This window comes from Morone saxatilis, unplaced genomic scaffold, assembly GCF_004916995.1.
Source record: "Morone saxatilis isolate NCDOM2014 unplaced genomic scaffold, NCSU_SB_2.0 Contig12, whole genome shotgun sequence".
Taxonomy (NCBI): domain Eukaryota; kingdom Metazoa; phylum Chordata; class Actinopteri; family Moronidae; genus Morone; species Morone saxatilis.
Window position 1 is genome coordinate 17,152,796 of NW_023339674.1, and position 13,044 is coordinate 17,165,839.

At 40.2% G+C, this 13,044-nt stretch overlaps 1 protein-coding gene across 1 annotated transcript in view; it reads right to left on the reverse strand.

The window, feature by feature from the left end:
• Nucleotides 1-400: 400 nt before the first annotated feature.
• The window catches only part of rorca (RAR-related orphan receptor C a), a 14,074-nt gene continuing 1,430 nt past the window's right edge, over nt 401-13,044 (reverse strand). The window contains exons 2-10 of the mRNA XM_035652867.1: nt 8,482-8,567; nt 8,154-8,295; nt 7,560-8,000; nt 7,305-7,426; nt 6,503-6,635; nt 4,998-5,105; nt 4,750-4,860; nt 3,938-4,050; nt 401-3,818 (exon numbers count right to left, since the gene is read on the reverse strand). Coding sequence (XP_035508760.1) covers nt 3,657-3,818; nt 3,938-4,050; nt 4,750-4,860; nt 4,998-5,105; nt 6,503-6,635; nt 7,305-7,426; nt 7,560-8,000; nt 8,154-8,295; nt 8,482-8,567 — 1,418 coding nt within the window. The 3' untranslated portion in view covers nt 401-3,656. The remainder of the gene's footprint in view (nt 3,819-3,937; nt 4,051-4,749; nt 4,861-4,997; nt 5,106-6,502; nt 6,636-7,304; nt 7,427-7,559; nt 8,001-8,153; nt 8,296-8,481; nt 8,568-13,044) is intronic.

Genomic DNA, 13,044 nt, shown 5'->3' on the forward strand with positions numbered 1-13,044 from the left:
CCCTGACTCTGTTAGACCTGAATGGAAGAGAACTTTACTATATTGGTTGACAATTCACATTAACTGTATTATTTGAATTAACCAGGAAATACAATTTTATATTTATCTTTAAATCGTTTTCCTTAGCTGTAAAATTGCCAATAAATGGCTAATTAAGATTTTTTTTTATCAGAATATATTGTTCAAATTGTCAAAATCATCTGACGAAAGTAGAAATCCCTCAGATGTAATAAATATTAACTAAACAGTTTATTTAAAGAAATGTGAACTGTGATGGATGTATTTTTTTATGTGATAATAGAATATAACATCTTAATTTATAAACAATAAAATTGGTTCATTTGTGTAGATGATTTTGGGTGCAGTCAGTTTCAACAAACATACAAAGATAAAGCCATAATAGTTTTTCTTTTAATTGTAAAAAGACTTTTATTACATTCTTAAATCCACATATTGTATCACCATTGTGCAATAACACTTTACTGTGTTAAAACCTCTTGGGCTTTATATCCATAACATATCATAAATTATTTCTTATTAAAATCTATATTGATTTAATAATAATAATCTTAAAATAGAGTGAACATATAAACAGAAGGATCATGACAAAAGAGAAACTTTTAGGGAGACATCTTTAAAAACGCTCTTTAAAAAAATAGAATTACATCTCTCCAAGACAAAAAGGACACTAAACTGAGAAAAAACAGTACATATAAGGATAAAAATTGAGAAACAAAAGATCACAACAAAACCAACACAAGATTCAGAGATTATAGTCCATCTTTTATATTTATATTTTACTATCTTTACTTTTTTTAATATCCTATTTCATCTATGACTCAAACTCAGAAAAAAGTCTTGCAATAATGATATTAGACAGGGGTAAAATCTTTGATACTTCTGAAATCAAACATTCACAAGAACATGTACTGTACACAGTGATCAAGGTTTAAGGTCTTCTATGTTGTTGGTGCAAGGTGTCTTGCTAGCTAGACTAACTGCAGACACTGTAGGACAGAGAGCCCAGCTATCTCCCTGAGTAACTCTAAACAGAAATGTAAGTGCAGATCTCCAGTACTGCCCCCTGGACAGCTTTTAGGCCTGCAAAAACTATAAAGTACACTGACTCCTTTGAAATCAGCATGTCTAACATTCTAGGACTGGACACATAAAGTATTGCACTTTGTTACAATCTCCAAGTGTCATCTGGCCATATCAGCTGATAGCTGACCTGTGTAGTGGTTGGTTGTGTATTTGGTACATTATATTCTAAATAACATTACTTGTTGTGCTGCGAGGTTAACTGTGCTGGAGTGCTTATAAAAATATTAACTGTAATACATGGCAACAAAGGCCCAACATACTGAGAACAATGGGAAAGACATTATTGCACAATCCCACCATGCCACTGTTGTACGTACCCAGAAAAGGGCAATACCCCTTCATACTATGTCAGATAATATAGTGTATGGCAAACAGCACTGTCCCAGCAGTGCAAAGCAAACCTGGCTGACATTAAATAGAGCTCCGACATGTCATGTGATTGTCTTAAACCGCTCCAGATAACAAAAGCATTGTTTTCTCCGATTACAGCTATTCTTTTCGAGTAGCTGCTTTAGGATACTGGTAGAAAGATACTTTTCTACAGCAATCCAATATGTCCCCCTACATAGAAGAAAAAGGTTTCATCTGGACACACCCTCATGTGTCTTCAGAGGCTTTTCTACTCATAGATCTGTATATGAGTAGGACTTCCTGGACCTAAAGGCATGAACTGCTCTCAAATGTCAGAAAAGCAGTCAGAAAGGATAGGTAGTATAAACAGATCCAGCAATTCAGTTGTGTCTTTTGTCCAGTTTTAGGAGCATAATAATATAATTTAGTATCATTAATTAAAAAAAAAAATGCAGTCAAATTTCTACACTAATTATATTTTTAAAGAAGCTCTCTAGTATAAATGCAGAAATACTAACTCAGGGGGGTAGCTGATGGCTCTGTCAACCCTTTGCTGTGCCATGTAGTGTTTAAGGAGGGTGAGGTAGTAAGGGAGTGGGGAAAGAGGAACAGAGGATTTAATTGTCCAATCAGAACACCTTGGCGACAGTGCAGTCCGCCTGACCCCGGAGCAGTCAGAGTTGGCGCAGACAGTAAATCCCCTCTAACTGATGTCTAAGGAGCTTAAATAACACCATCACCCACCTGTCCACTTTCTATTATCTTCCCCTCATGCAACCCTGCAAACATTTCAACATCAAACTCTCAGTTAATTTTTTTTGTCTTTACTCCAAAAGTCTTTTTGAACCTGCTGCTGGATGGTCTGGGGCGATGGCACTCTCAGGCGGGGCTGAGGTGTGACAGTTCCAGATACTCCTCCACGAGAGCACATAACCGCCGCAGTGGTCGGCTGCTCAGCACCTTGTTCATACAGCTTCTCTACAGCGGGAGGGGGTATCTAGCATTTCTGACTGGTTTAACATAAGTTTCACAGATGGCAGTCTGAGTGCGAACCCGTAAAATCTTGTGCCAAGAGTTCGTTTCGGATTTTAACGAGGACTCATAAGTGCTAATTATCCACTAGATTTTCAATTCAGCAACAAAAATCTTTCCATCCCAGAACTACAATGTTTGGGCTGGCAGTGTCTGTTTGAGAGACCTGAGCACAAGCGCATTACCCTGCTCCTCACCTGGGATGAATACACGACTGCTCCTCTCTTAAATGATTATATAAGGTGTTATTATATATGTATATATCAAAAAGGAACATCTGAAAATACTTTCACAACACCTCTCACTCTCTCTCTCTCTAAGTGGCATTTGCAAAGGGAAAAGGTATTAGGACTGAGGTCATTGATTGCATTTAAAAAAAATAATAAAATAAAGAGCTCACATCAGTGTGTGAGAGTGCTCTTGTAAAAATACCTACAAAGATCAGTATAAGTGCTGTGTTTTGTGCTCTGTGTGCAAGAGTTTGTAGGTGCATGGTGGCAGACGCTCTTGAGCGTTTACCCATGATTCCCACAGTAAAAAAAAAAAAACCCTGTCTGTTTATGAGTTTGATCGTGGTCCCTTTAAACAGTTTGTTCATACGTTACGAAACTGCAAAATACGGGCGCTACCAAAAATATTGAATGAGACAATAAACTGTTACGAGACTGACAACGGAAACAGGCATCATTACTGCAAAACTCCACAAAGTGGCTGAGGATTTAAAGTATGTACATTCTATATCAAGCCTAGGGCTGTGCTGAATGGTTAAGGGGAAAAGGGGTACATTCAACAATAGCTTAGAGGAACAAAAAAAAAAGTGAAATTTATATTAGAAAGGAATTCAACATGAAGAGTCTTATGGTCTCGTCATAGAAAAATATTTTTGAGAATACAAATTATGTAGGCTACTCTTTAATAATTTCTTTAACTCCGTAAAAAAGAGGTAACATGCACTGAGTACCCAGCAGCAGTTCCTGTAGTGTTACGTCGAAGCTGAATGAACTAGCTTGCAGGGCGGGAGGTGAGAGGAGTGTGTCCTAAAGTGTAGCGTGGAGGATTGTCATTGAGCTGCTGGTTGGTTTTGCCCTCAGCTGGTTGCCACATTTTTATCTCCCCCTCCCTACGCCTCAATGTCTCTATTTGAATCAAGCTGTTTTAGCTAAATGGTGCTAGCCCTCTGTGGAGTCTGGGAAGGTGATTTCACTGCCAAAAACCTCCCGGTACAGAGGAGGAAAGGTGTACGCTGTCTCAGGGTGAACCAGACGGAAAAACTCCAGTTTGTCGATGTGAAGGTTGCAAATGGACTTCATTATGGGAAGCTTAGACACCATCTAGAGGGGAAATACAGAAGGGCATAAAAAGTCAAAAGAAGAAAGAAATACCAATTTAACATCTTATTAATATGGTAGTTGAATAAAGTATCAAGTCAGTTTTTTTCACCAAACTGTACCTTAGCTAGTTTCTCTTCTGATGCTCCATCTTTTTGTAGGCAGCGCTGCAGAGCCACATAGACTTTCTCCTGCAACTTCTGGACCTTCTGAACATCTGTCAGCCAGGGTCGGTCTGAGGGAAATTATAGTAGAAAATGACCATTAGTAAAGTAAATTATAGTATAGTATATAGTAAAGTTTTACAGCTATTGCATTATACAGGGTTTCTGCAGGTGTCAACAGGTTAAATGTAAGACTTTTTAAGACTATTGTGAATGCAGATCTATTTTACATCCACAGTGGCACAAAGCAGTTTCCTTTTGCAGTTATAACATGATCAATACATTTAAAAGCCAGACTGAAAATGTCTTTATAAACTTTACACAAATAACGTTAACTTTATTAATACATTTTCAATCCCTGTAAAACTCAAATGATTGGATTTTAGACTTTTTAAGACCCTGCAGACTCTCTCATTATAACATGCAAAATCGTGGCTACAGTCCATTAGGGAGTTTCAAACTGGTACTAAGCCATTATCCTGTCAGCGCCAATACTGTCTCTATGGGTGCAGCATTACTGTTGTAGGTGTGTTGTGAATTTTCTGTTGACAGTATGCTCATTTGAAGTCTGTGGCAGCAATATCAGCAAACACATTTCTTCTCCTTTACTTGTAGGATGTCTGGATAGGATGTGTGAAATGTGTGAAATGCTGTGCAGTGGCCTCTACAGGTTCATTTCACCAATTTAGTATGAGTGTAAATACTACAGTGAGCAGGCACGTAGCTGTTTTCACAGATAAACCCATTCCCTTAAAGAAATATAATCTCACCTGGTGAGAGCAGCACAGCAGCACTGAAGAGAGCCATCTCTTCCTCGGACATCTGTATACGGCTCAGGCTTTTAGCTAAGTCAAACACTGCGTTCACAAGGTCGTCACAACCTAGCGGGAAGGAGAAGGATGAAAAAAAAAGTTAGCGTCAAAAACTGAGACTACTGACTGTCATGATTTTGACACAGATCAAACAGATAAAAAGGTTCCCCTGTTCCTCCTTTCATCAAGTGTATGTGTTGACTCACCAAGGGCCTTGAAAAGCTGAGCAGTGGCAAACTTTCCGTCAAAGAGCAACGTATTATTGATGGGGTTATAGGCCCGACACATACGGATCAGAAGAACATCCATGCAGCCTGTGGACACACAAAAAAAGAAGAACATTTAGCAGCATATACACACACATCTAAATAGTTGCTTGGCTCACTCCTTGTTATACGGATTGGGTCGAACTCATGACTGTTACAGCCTCATGTGAGTTAATGCTAGCCAAACTGAAAGACTGAAATGTGGAGTAGCTTCTTCAGATTCATTAATGGTGAGGGTCATTAGATAGCAATATGCAAGTTTAATAAAAAATTATGTTTAATATTGTAAAGTTGCAAGGAAAAAAGTAAATAAAAAACTCTAAATGAAAAAAAAGAAAAAGTTGTTGGAGGAGATGAAAAACAACTCATCAAGACAAATTCATATATTAACAGTGCTTCTTTCAATATTCAGTAATTGGAAAATTATTTACTGATCCATAATTTGTACTGCTGCACACTATTTATTCAACAGATGTTAAATGTGTGCTGTCACAGTTATATAAAGTAAAACATTCTTTAATGACAAGGTCATTTTATATAATTTACTATGGCTGACAGGGGGATTATTACATGTAAAACTAAGGGTGTGATTAATGTAATTGAGGCAGACTATGTTCATTGTCATTAAGTCACACGTTCACACCTGACATAGAAGGTTTTTTTTCTGTGCTTCCTGGTTGTTTTGCATAATTACAGTTGATTATGTTGTGCTGTGGAGTTGATACCTTAATGGTGATGATACTTACAGGATATTCTGTGCCCTACAATGATAACACTGGAATCTCTTTCCACCCTTCAGGTTTCACTGATATGTATTGGTGTGGAACCTTTTCAGACCAATTAAGTCTTCTGACTGATCATCTAATTGGTCTAAATGCCTTGTGATAACACATTTGTGTGTCCACTCATTCATTTAATCTTCGTTAAGGATTACAAAAGAAAATAACTTGGCTGCCACTTAAAGCCATTTATTGCTTGTTTAGACCGATTGATAGTTTTGCTTGTCACTGAAACCCATACATCAATGTCAGATCTCCAGTACATGAGGAAATAGTTCACACACAGGCCTAATTTTAGTTGAGGCACTTATGATGATGACAGTATGATGACCGGAGAAGGAATTGTAGAGGGAGCAGCATGATTAAAACAAGGCTGGCCATTCTTCAGAAGCAGAACAACCAAGCAGCTCTTCTTGCATGTGATATGTGAACTCTGTGGGGTCAGCTAGCACTTGAGGGTAATATACTGTTCTTATGACAACAGCTATCTATGTCACAGCTCATTTTTTTCAAAGTAACAAAAACATACACACAGCACACCAGTTGTCTTGCTGGAAGCACATCTGTTGTAAAAACACCATATATATATATATATATATATATATATATATATATAATATACAGATTTTAGACTGTGGGGTGGGTACACTGGTGTCAGGCACTGACCTGCTTTGAGGAGGATAATCTGATCGTTCTGACAGAGGTCCATGAAGCCAGTGATGCGCTTGGCAAACTCCACCACATACTGGATTGCATTGGTGATGTGAATCGCACATTGTTGCCACATCACCTCAGCTGACTGAAAAGAGAAAGAGACAGGAACACTTTTATGAGAAGTGTAATAACTGAAAGGCATCCATACAAGTTGTATTGTTCTCTGTTGACTATGGATGGGTAATTTTAGGATTTTATTCATACCGATATCAATACAATACCAATACTTATTGATAGTCTTATTGATACTACTCTCCATAATTTGGTGCAGAAAATAAAGACATGACATGAAAAGATTCAACAATGGCAGCTATGCTATGTTAGCAGCACCATTTGTCACAGAGCTTATCAATATATTGGTGCTGACCAATCAGGAACCAGTACCAAAAGACGTCCTGACCTACAGTTTGATAATATTTGCTGCATCTCCCGTAGCAAATGTGTGATAAAACTGTTTGGATTTACAAACCCGACTGTAAGAATCAACTATGGAGATAAGCACTTTCATTTGTTTTATAGAAACTTCTTTCCAGAAGTGTTACAGCTGATTTCTGTTCAAGGTTAAAAACTGAAACCAGTCCTCTCTGAACCTTGTACAAGAGAACAGAACAGCATGATGATACCAAACTGTAGTGATATGAAACAATGTTTTATGTGTGGCTTCCACAGTTATCTTTTCCTAGATTTAGACTGTACAGATTCTTGAAAATGGCATGAAGGCGGTTGTACTGTCACATGCTTGTGTCACACATACCTTGTTCTGGTACGAGCGTGTCTCTTCTGGGCTATACAAGGTCCACGCCATTCTCTTCAGCTCCTCTGTGCTGTACTGGCTCGTCTCAATATGGGACTTCACCACACTCTGAGTTATACGCTCTGAACAGAGGGAAAGTTTTATTTAATTTTCTTCTTTGAAGTTTCATGTTGTTTTCAGGATATATGTAAGCTTCAAACACACAACACAAGTAGCCATTAAATAGCTGCTAGGCATTACAATTTTTGTACTGACCCATCTCCAGCAGGGAGCAGCCCTCGGGCAGTGGGTTGAGGATAGCATGTGAGAAGAGTCCAGAGTCGTGCAAGAGCTGGTACTCATGCTTGATGCTGTGGTTGGCGTCTACAAAGTCCAAGTTGGTCTGTTCTGGTGAACTCTGAGAGGATGAGCTGCTGCCTGCACTGCCGCCCAGCGTGTCCAGGTTACAGTAGTCTCCACCTGCATCATCTGGGGTCAGTGGCAGGTCAAAAAGCAGGCCTTCTGGCAGCGTGGTAATGTCGTCCAGATCACTGAGTGCGGCGCCGGAGCCTCTTCTGTAGGTGCGGCTGTGGTCGGCCATGTCACTATTCTCCTCTCGGGCTCCCAGCCCCGCACACTCCTGGGACTGCTGGTGCTTCTGAACCTCTGCATACAGGCTGTCACGCTGCTTTTTGGACATTCGACCAAACTTGACCGCTGCAACAGGAGGATGTCGAGACAAGAGTTAAACATTGAAGAAGATACAGTCTAGGTCAAACAAAGATAGCATGAGTCACTCAATGTGAAATGCAAAAAGTGGGAGGTCGAAACTCTGAGTTAATTAAATATAGATCGAGTAGCTGAACTCACCATCACGGCTCATGCCCAGAGCGAGACACTTCTGCAGCCTGCAGTGCTGACAGCGGTTACGGTTGGTCCGGTCAATAAGACAGTTCCTCTGTCGTGAGCAGGAGTACATAGCATTGTTCTGCTGGCTACGGCGAAAGAAACCCTACACACAAAGAGAGACACACACAAAATGTGAATCAGTGGTAAACAATGTGACCATCTAAATGCTTGTTGGGTGTTCAAGCATTTACACTATGGTGACAGCAATACCTTAAAGCTCTTGGATATCAGTTTTTACCTGCTTTTACGACTAACTAACAACCCATGAGGGAAATGGAGGATAGCTCACCTTGCAGCCTTCGCAGGTGATGACACCATAGTGGATCCCTGAGGATTTGTCCCCACAGATTTTACAGGGAATCACCTCTATTTGAGCTGGAGAGAGAGATACAAGGAACAAAATCAGTGAAATAGTACAAACATTGAATTAGGTACCTTAAACATAGAATAGTTAAATTATGCAGTTAGTTACCCCGAAACAAATAAATACATGGATTTTTTAGAAAGAATATGATTAAATACTAATTGCTATCATTGGATAATGGCAGACATAACACTGTGTAGTTATTTCATTTGGCACAAGGAGTCAATTAATAGAAAATGGATTATTGTAAGAATGTATGTAAAAATGTTCTGCTTTTCTCTGTTGTACATCATTGAACATTTTAGATTTTTTGGCTCTGGGAAACTGAGCATGTGTGGGAATTTTCCTTTTCTGACATTTTATAGATTATTATAGATTTTTTAGTGGAGAAAATTGCTGGCAGATTAATCAGTAAATAAAGATAAGTGTTGCAGCATATTATGATATATTTTTGTTTGTAAAGCACTTTGTAATTCTGTGTTAACAAAGTGCTATATATAAAGCTTTACTTACTTACTGGCTTACATAGAATGTAAGGAGCTCTATTTCAGTTGTTATGCAATTGCCATCTACATAAACATATATAGAAGACCCACCCCAGGCCACAGGTATGTAACATCCAGTCACATTGCAATACAGAGGCAAGTTACAGGAACATTCAACATTTGCTTTTTAGGCCTATCATGCTGAGTGCAGATACCGTCAATAAAACACCTCAGTCATATCAAACAAAGAGGGCAACCTGTAATAAATCAATATTTACTCCAGACAATCCTGATTCTTCACTCAAACTGAACTCAAACAAGAAAGCCACCACCTTGCATGTGATATTTCTCGGCGCAGGTCGATTTCTCACAAAGAATTCATGTTATTTAATGATGACAGTCAAATGTTATCTGCAAGGTTTGAAATGGAGCTTACAGTGATGACAAAGGGACATTGTTCCGGGATTGTGAGGGAACAAGAGAAGTGTTAAGAAGACAGAGGATCTGGTGATTGACAAAGCAAACTGCGTATATATTGTACAGCTTGTGTTCATAGTGGAAGCCTGAGCCTTTTAACCCAGGAACAGCCTGTCCTTTTCATTATGTTGTTTATCTAAGTAGCTGGGCCTCCTCAAGCCCAGAATAGCAGGTCAATTGCATTAGCTGAGGCCCAGGGTTATAAAGTTTCACGGCTGTCTCTCTCTCTCTGTCGCTCCTTCTCCGCGATGAAAAAAATGTTAGCAGGTTAACAAAGGCATATTGCTGTGCTCAACCCTCCAAGGCCTCCAATTGTAACCCACAAAACAACTGCGACTGACTGTTACTGTGTAGACTGTGTGCAAGATTTGATTTGGCTCAGGCTGCAGGGTGTGCCAAACAATCCCTAAACCCCCTTTGTTGGGTCACACAGGGCATTAGGTAACCTGTAAATCGCCGCAGCGGCTTCAACCGGCCATCACAGCTCTTTGGGAAATTGCTGTTTTTTAAAAGCTCTTTTCTAAACTACTCAATCCAACCAATCCCACGTCACACACTGAGGCAACGCTAAAGACGTTAGTGACTGACATTATCCTGAAAACATTTTCCTTGCACAAAGACGTTCTGTGCAGTGCAGGTGATACGTTTGAGTGTTTTGGTCCGGTTGGGTAGAATTCCTACTGGCCAACGCAACTCAGGGATATAAATATATAAAGGGCAGTGGAAAAAAAACCCCTTCTCCACTGCTCCCTTTATCGCTCCCCCTCCAGCGCCTCACCCCGCCCTTCAGTCTGTTATATAACTGCTGTCTGGCCGCATTCCACCAACACACTCATTCAAAGGTGGTTGCCCCGGCAACGGTGTGACGATCCTCCCTCACCCCTCCTGCACTCCTATTGGCTGGCGAGCGAGCAGCTTTGCCTGTGACTTGCGGCGTCACCTGCCAGTCAGCTGAGCAGCGCTGTCCGGCCCAGAGAGCAGGAGCTGCTCCACTGACACAGTTTCCCATTCAGCGAAGGGGGAGGCGCCCGCCGTGGCAACCTCACAAGGAACACCGTCTGGTTTCTTGCAGGTTTTAAGGTGGAACCAAATCTGACTTAAGTAAAGGGAGGATGGAGGGGCGAGACCCCCCCCTTTTTGTTTTCGAGGTAAAACAATGTAAGTAAGTTTGATGACTGATGGATGAATGACCAGTTGAAGCTGAACTGCCACACTGGAGACTTTACAACTTGCGCGACATCTGGAATTAATTCTGAAAACATCCAGTACAGTAAGCTGCAGCAGGGGGAACAGACATAGCTAATAGTGGCTCTCAACTTGTTGCAGCATGTCAAGTATTTGAGTGAAATTTCAGCTGTGTTTGAGCTAGACCATAAATCTATTTTTACTCTGGTGCAGTTAGCTGCCCAGAGATTCCTTCTGCCGCTCTGATCTACTGGTAAATAAATGTTGCACAAATCACAACACAGCACCGAAGTGTACACAGTTTAGTGTAAATAACAGTGTCTGGAGCAGTTATTGGTGGTCTCACACAGTCTACTCTGCCAAAATGAATTTTCTGGTACGTTGCATGAACAACAGTTTCTTTATTCTCCTCAATATATTTAGAGCGTTTCTGTGAATCTCTGTTGGAACACAAAACGTCCTCACACAGACGAGAAAAACCACAGTTCTGTTTGTTTAAGTGCTACTAGCATCTGTTAAAAGAAGCTACGAGTTTTAACACAATAACCTCTATGTTGTAGACAGATTGTAATCATAGTAATAATATTTTAAATGATATAACTTGGCTGGGTAAATACTAGCTTTAAAGCTTTAATGAAGCTTAAAGAACATCCAGTATACATGTTGATAGTAATTCTATATAGCTCAGAGGGGTTTTGTTGCGCAGTATCTATTCCAAAGTGTTGAAAGAGCCATCATAATTTGTATTACGTTTTGAGAACCTGACACTTCTTACATAAGAAGTTACACTGAGAACCTTTAAACTCAAACATGATGTGAAGTGAACGTTCTCCATCGGTGCTGTAAACCCTCTGCTTGGGGAACTTTGTCCTCTCATCCCAGCTAATCAAACACGGTCCAAGGTCCTATTTACTTTGCACTTTACATTTACCTGACAGACTGTATACATAACCTATTCTAAGGGGCTTCTGGAGGGATATATGGTGCATTGCACAACGTACTGTAAAGTCGGCAGTTACTTTAATATCCAGCGATGTCCTCTGTCCGTCATTCTGTCTTTCTACATATCTCCCAACTCAGCATTAACTACCGCGTGTTTGCTATGCAGTTACTGTATGTGAACATTAAGGACTGCTTTTTCTCTCGTCCCACTAACCTACCTAGAGAACGCTGACTGTACAATATAGCATGACACTAAACCCAAACTCTTTCAAAGTGCACTGCAGGTTCAGGTGATTACGCAGCAGGAGAGGAACATTTAATAGTAACAGTGTTTTACTCTGTATTATGTTTTCAGCCAAAAACAGCGAAGAGAAGGGACTGTTCCTCGTTACAGGAGTGACTACCTCTCCTCTTTCTATGTAGTCGGCCCGACCAGGTGAGGATACTGCGACTGTTTCCCCTCTTTTTCGTTGCATACACTTCCCTTCATGCTATGGATCATCCCACTATTAACGATAAAGATTACGCCTGCCAAGGAGCCAAGCTTCATTCTCTGGACCTCTCTGTAATCCCTCGCCATTGATCAGAGGAGATAAAGTGCATTCACTTGATCGTGCTGTTTATGCTGCTCAAGCCCTAAACCCAAGTGGGCCTCTGCAAAACAAGCCAAGCTAGACTGAGGAATTCAGTTCACAGCGGGTCATTTTGCAGGAACACATTTAGGACTACGCCGCAGCAATCACAGTCGCCTTGAATTCAAATCTCTTTACGTCTTTTCCGATGTCACTTATCCTCATGCATGCTTGGTAAACAGATATAGTCTATCAAAAGTACTTTAAAAGATAGTCTAAAGAAAAATATTATTCCTATGTAATCATATGTGCCTAGAAGTCAAACTATGCAAAGATCCACAGATCCATGCTCACATTTTGACACTATGCCTGCATGCTAACAACGCTTTAGATAAGGGGACTGGAATCTTAGCGTGCAGTTGTCAGAGAGAAAGGGCACCTTGACACATACTGTGCCTCGCTGTGAACTTGCCCAAGGCTGCACACTCAACAGATAGTGGCTTTGGGGCTGAGCTCACAGTGGCCTTGCAAGAGCAGCCTTTTCCTCTTTACTGCTACCGTACCTTTGATCCTAACTGGGATAACTGAGCTCCAGCGTGCTCTTATAAGGTTTCAGCTCTGCACGCCATTAGTGCACCGAGGCACAACATCTACGAGTGCTTTGATAAAGTTTGTTATCTTGTTGCATCTTACCTGCCTAACCTGTTTGTGTAATTTCCAAGAAATAAGAGACAAAGTACGACAGCACTGATGATTGGAATCTATCAGGTGTAGATGACTGAGGAAAATTAAATATATATATATATATATATATATATATCTTGTGA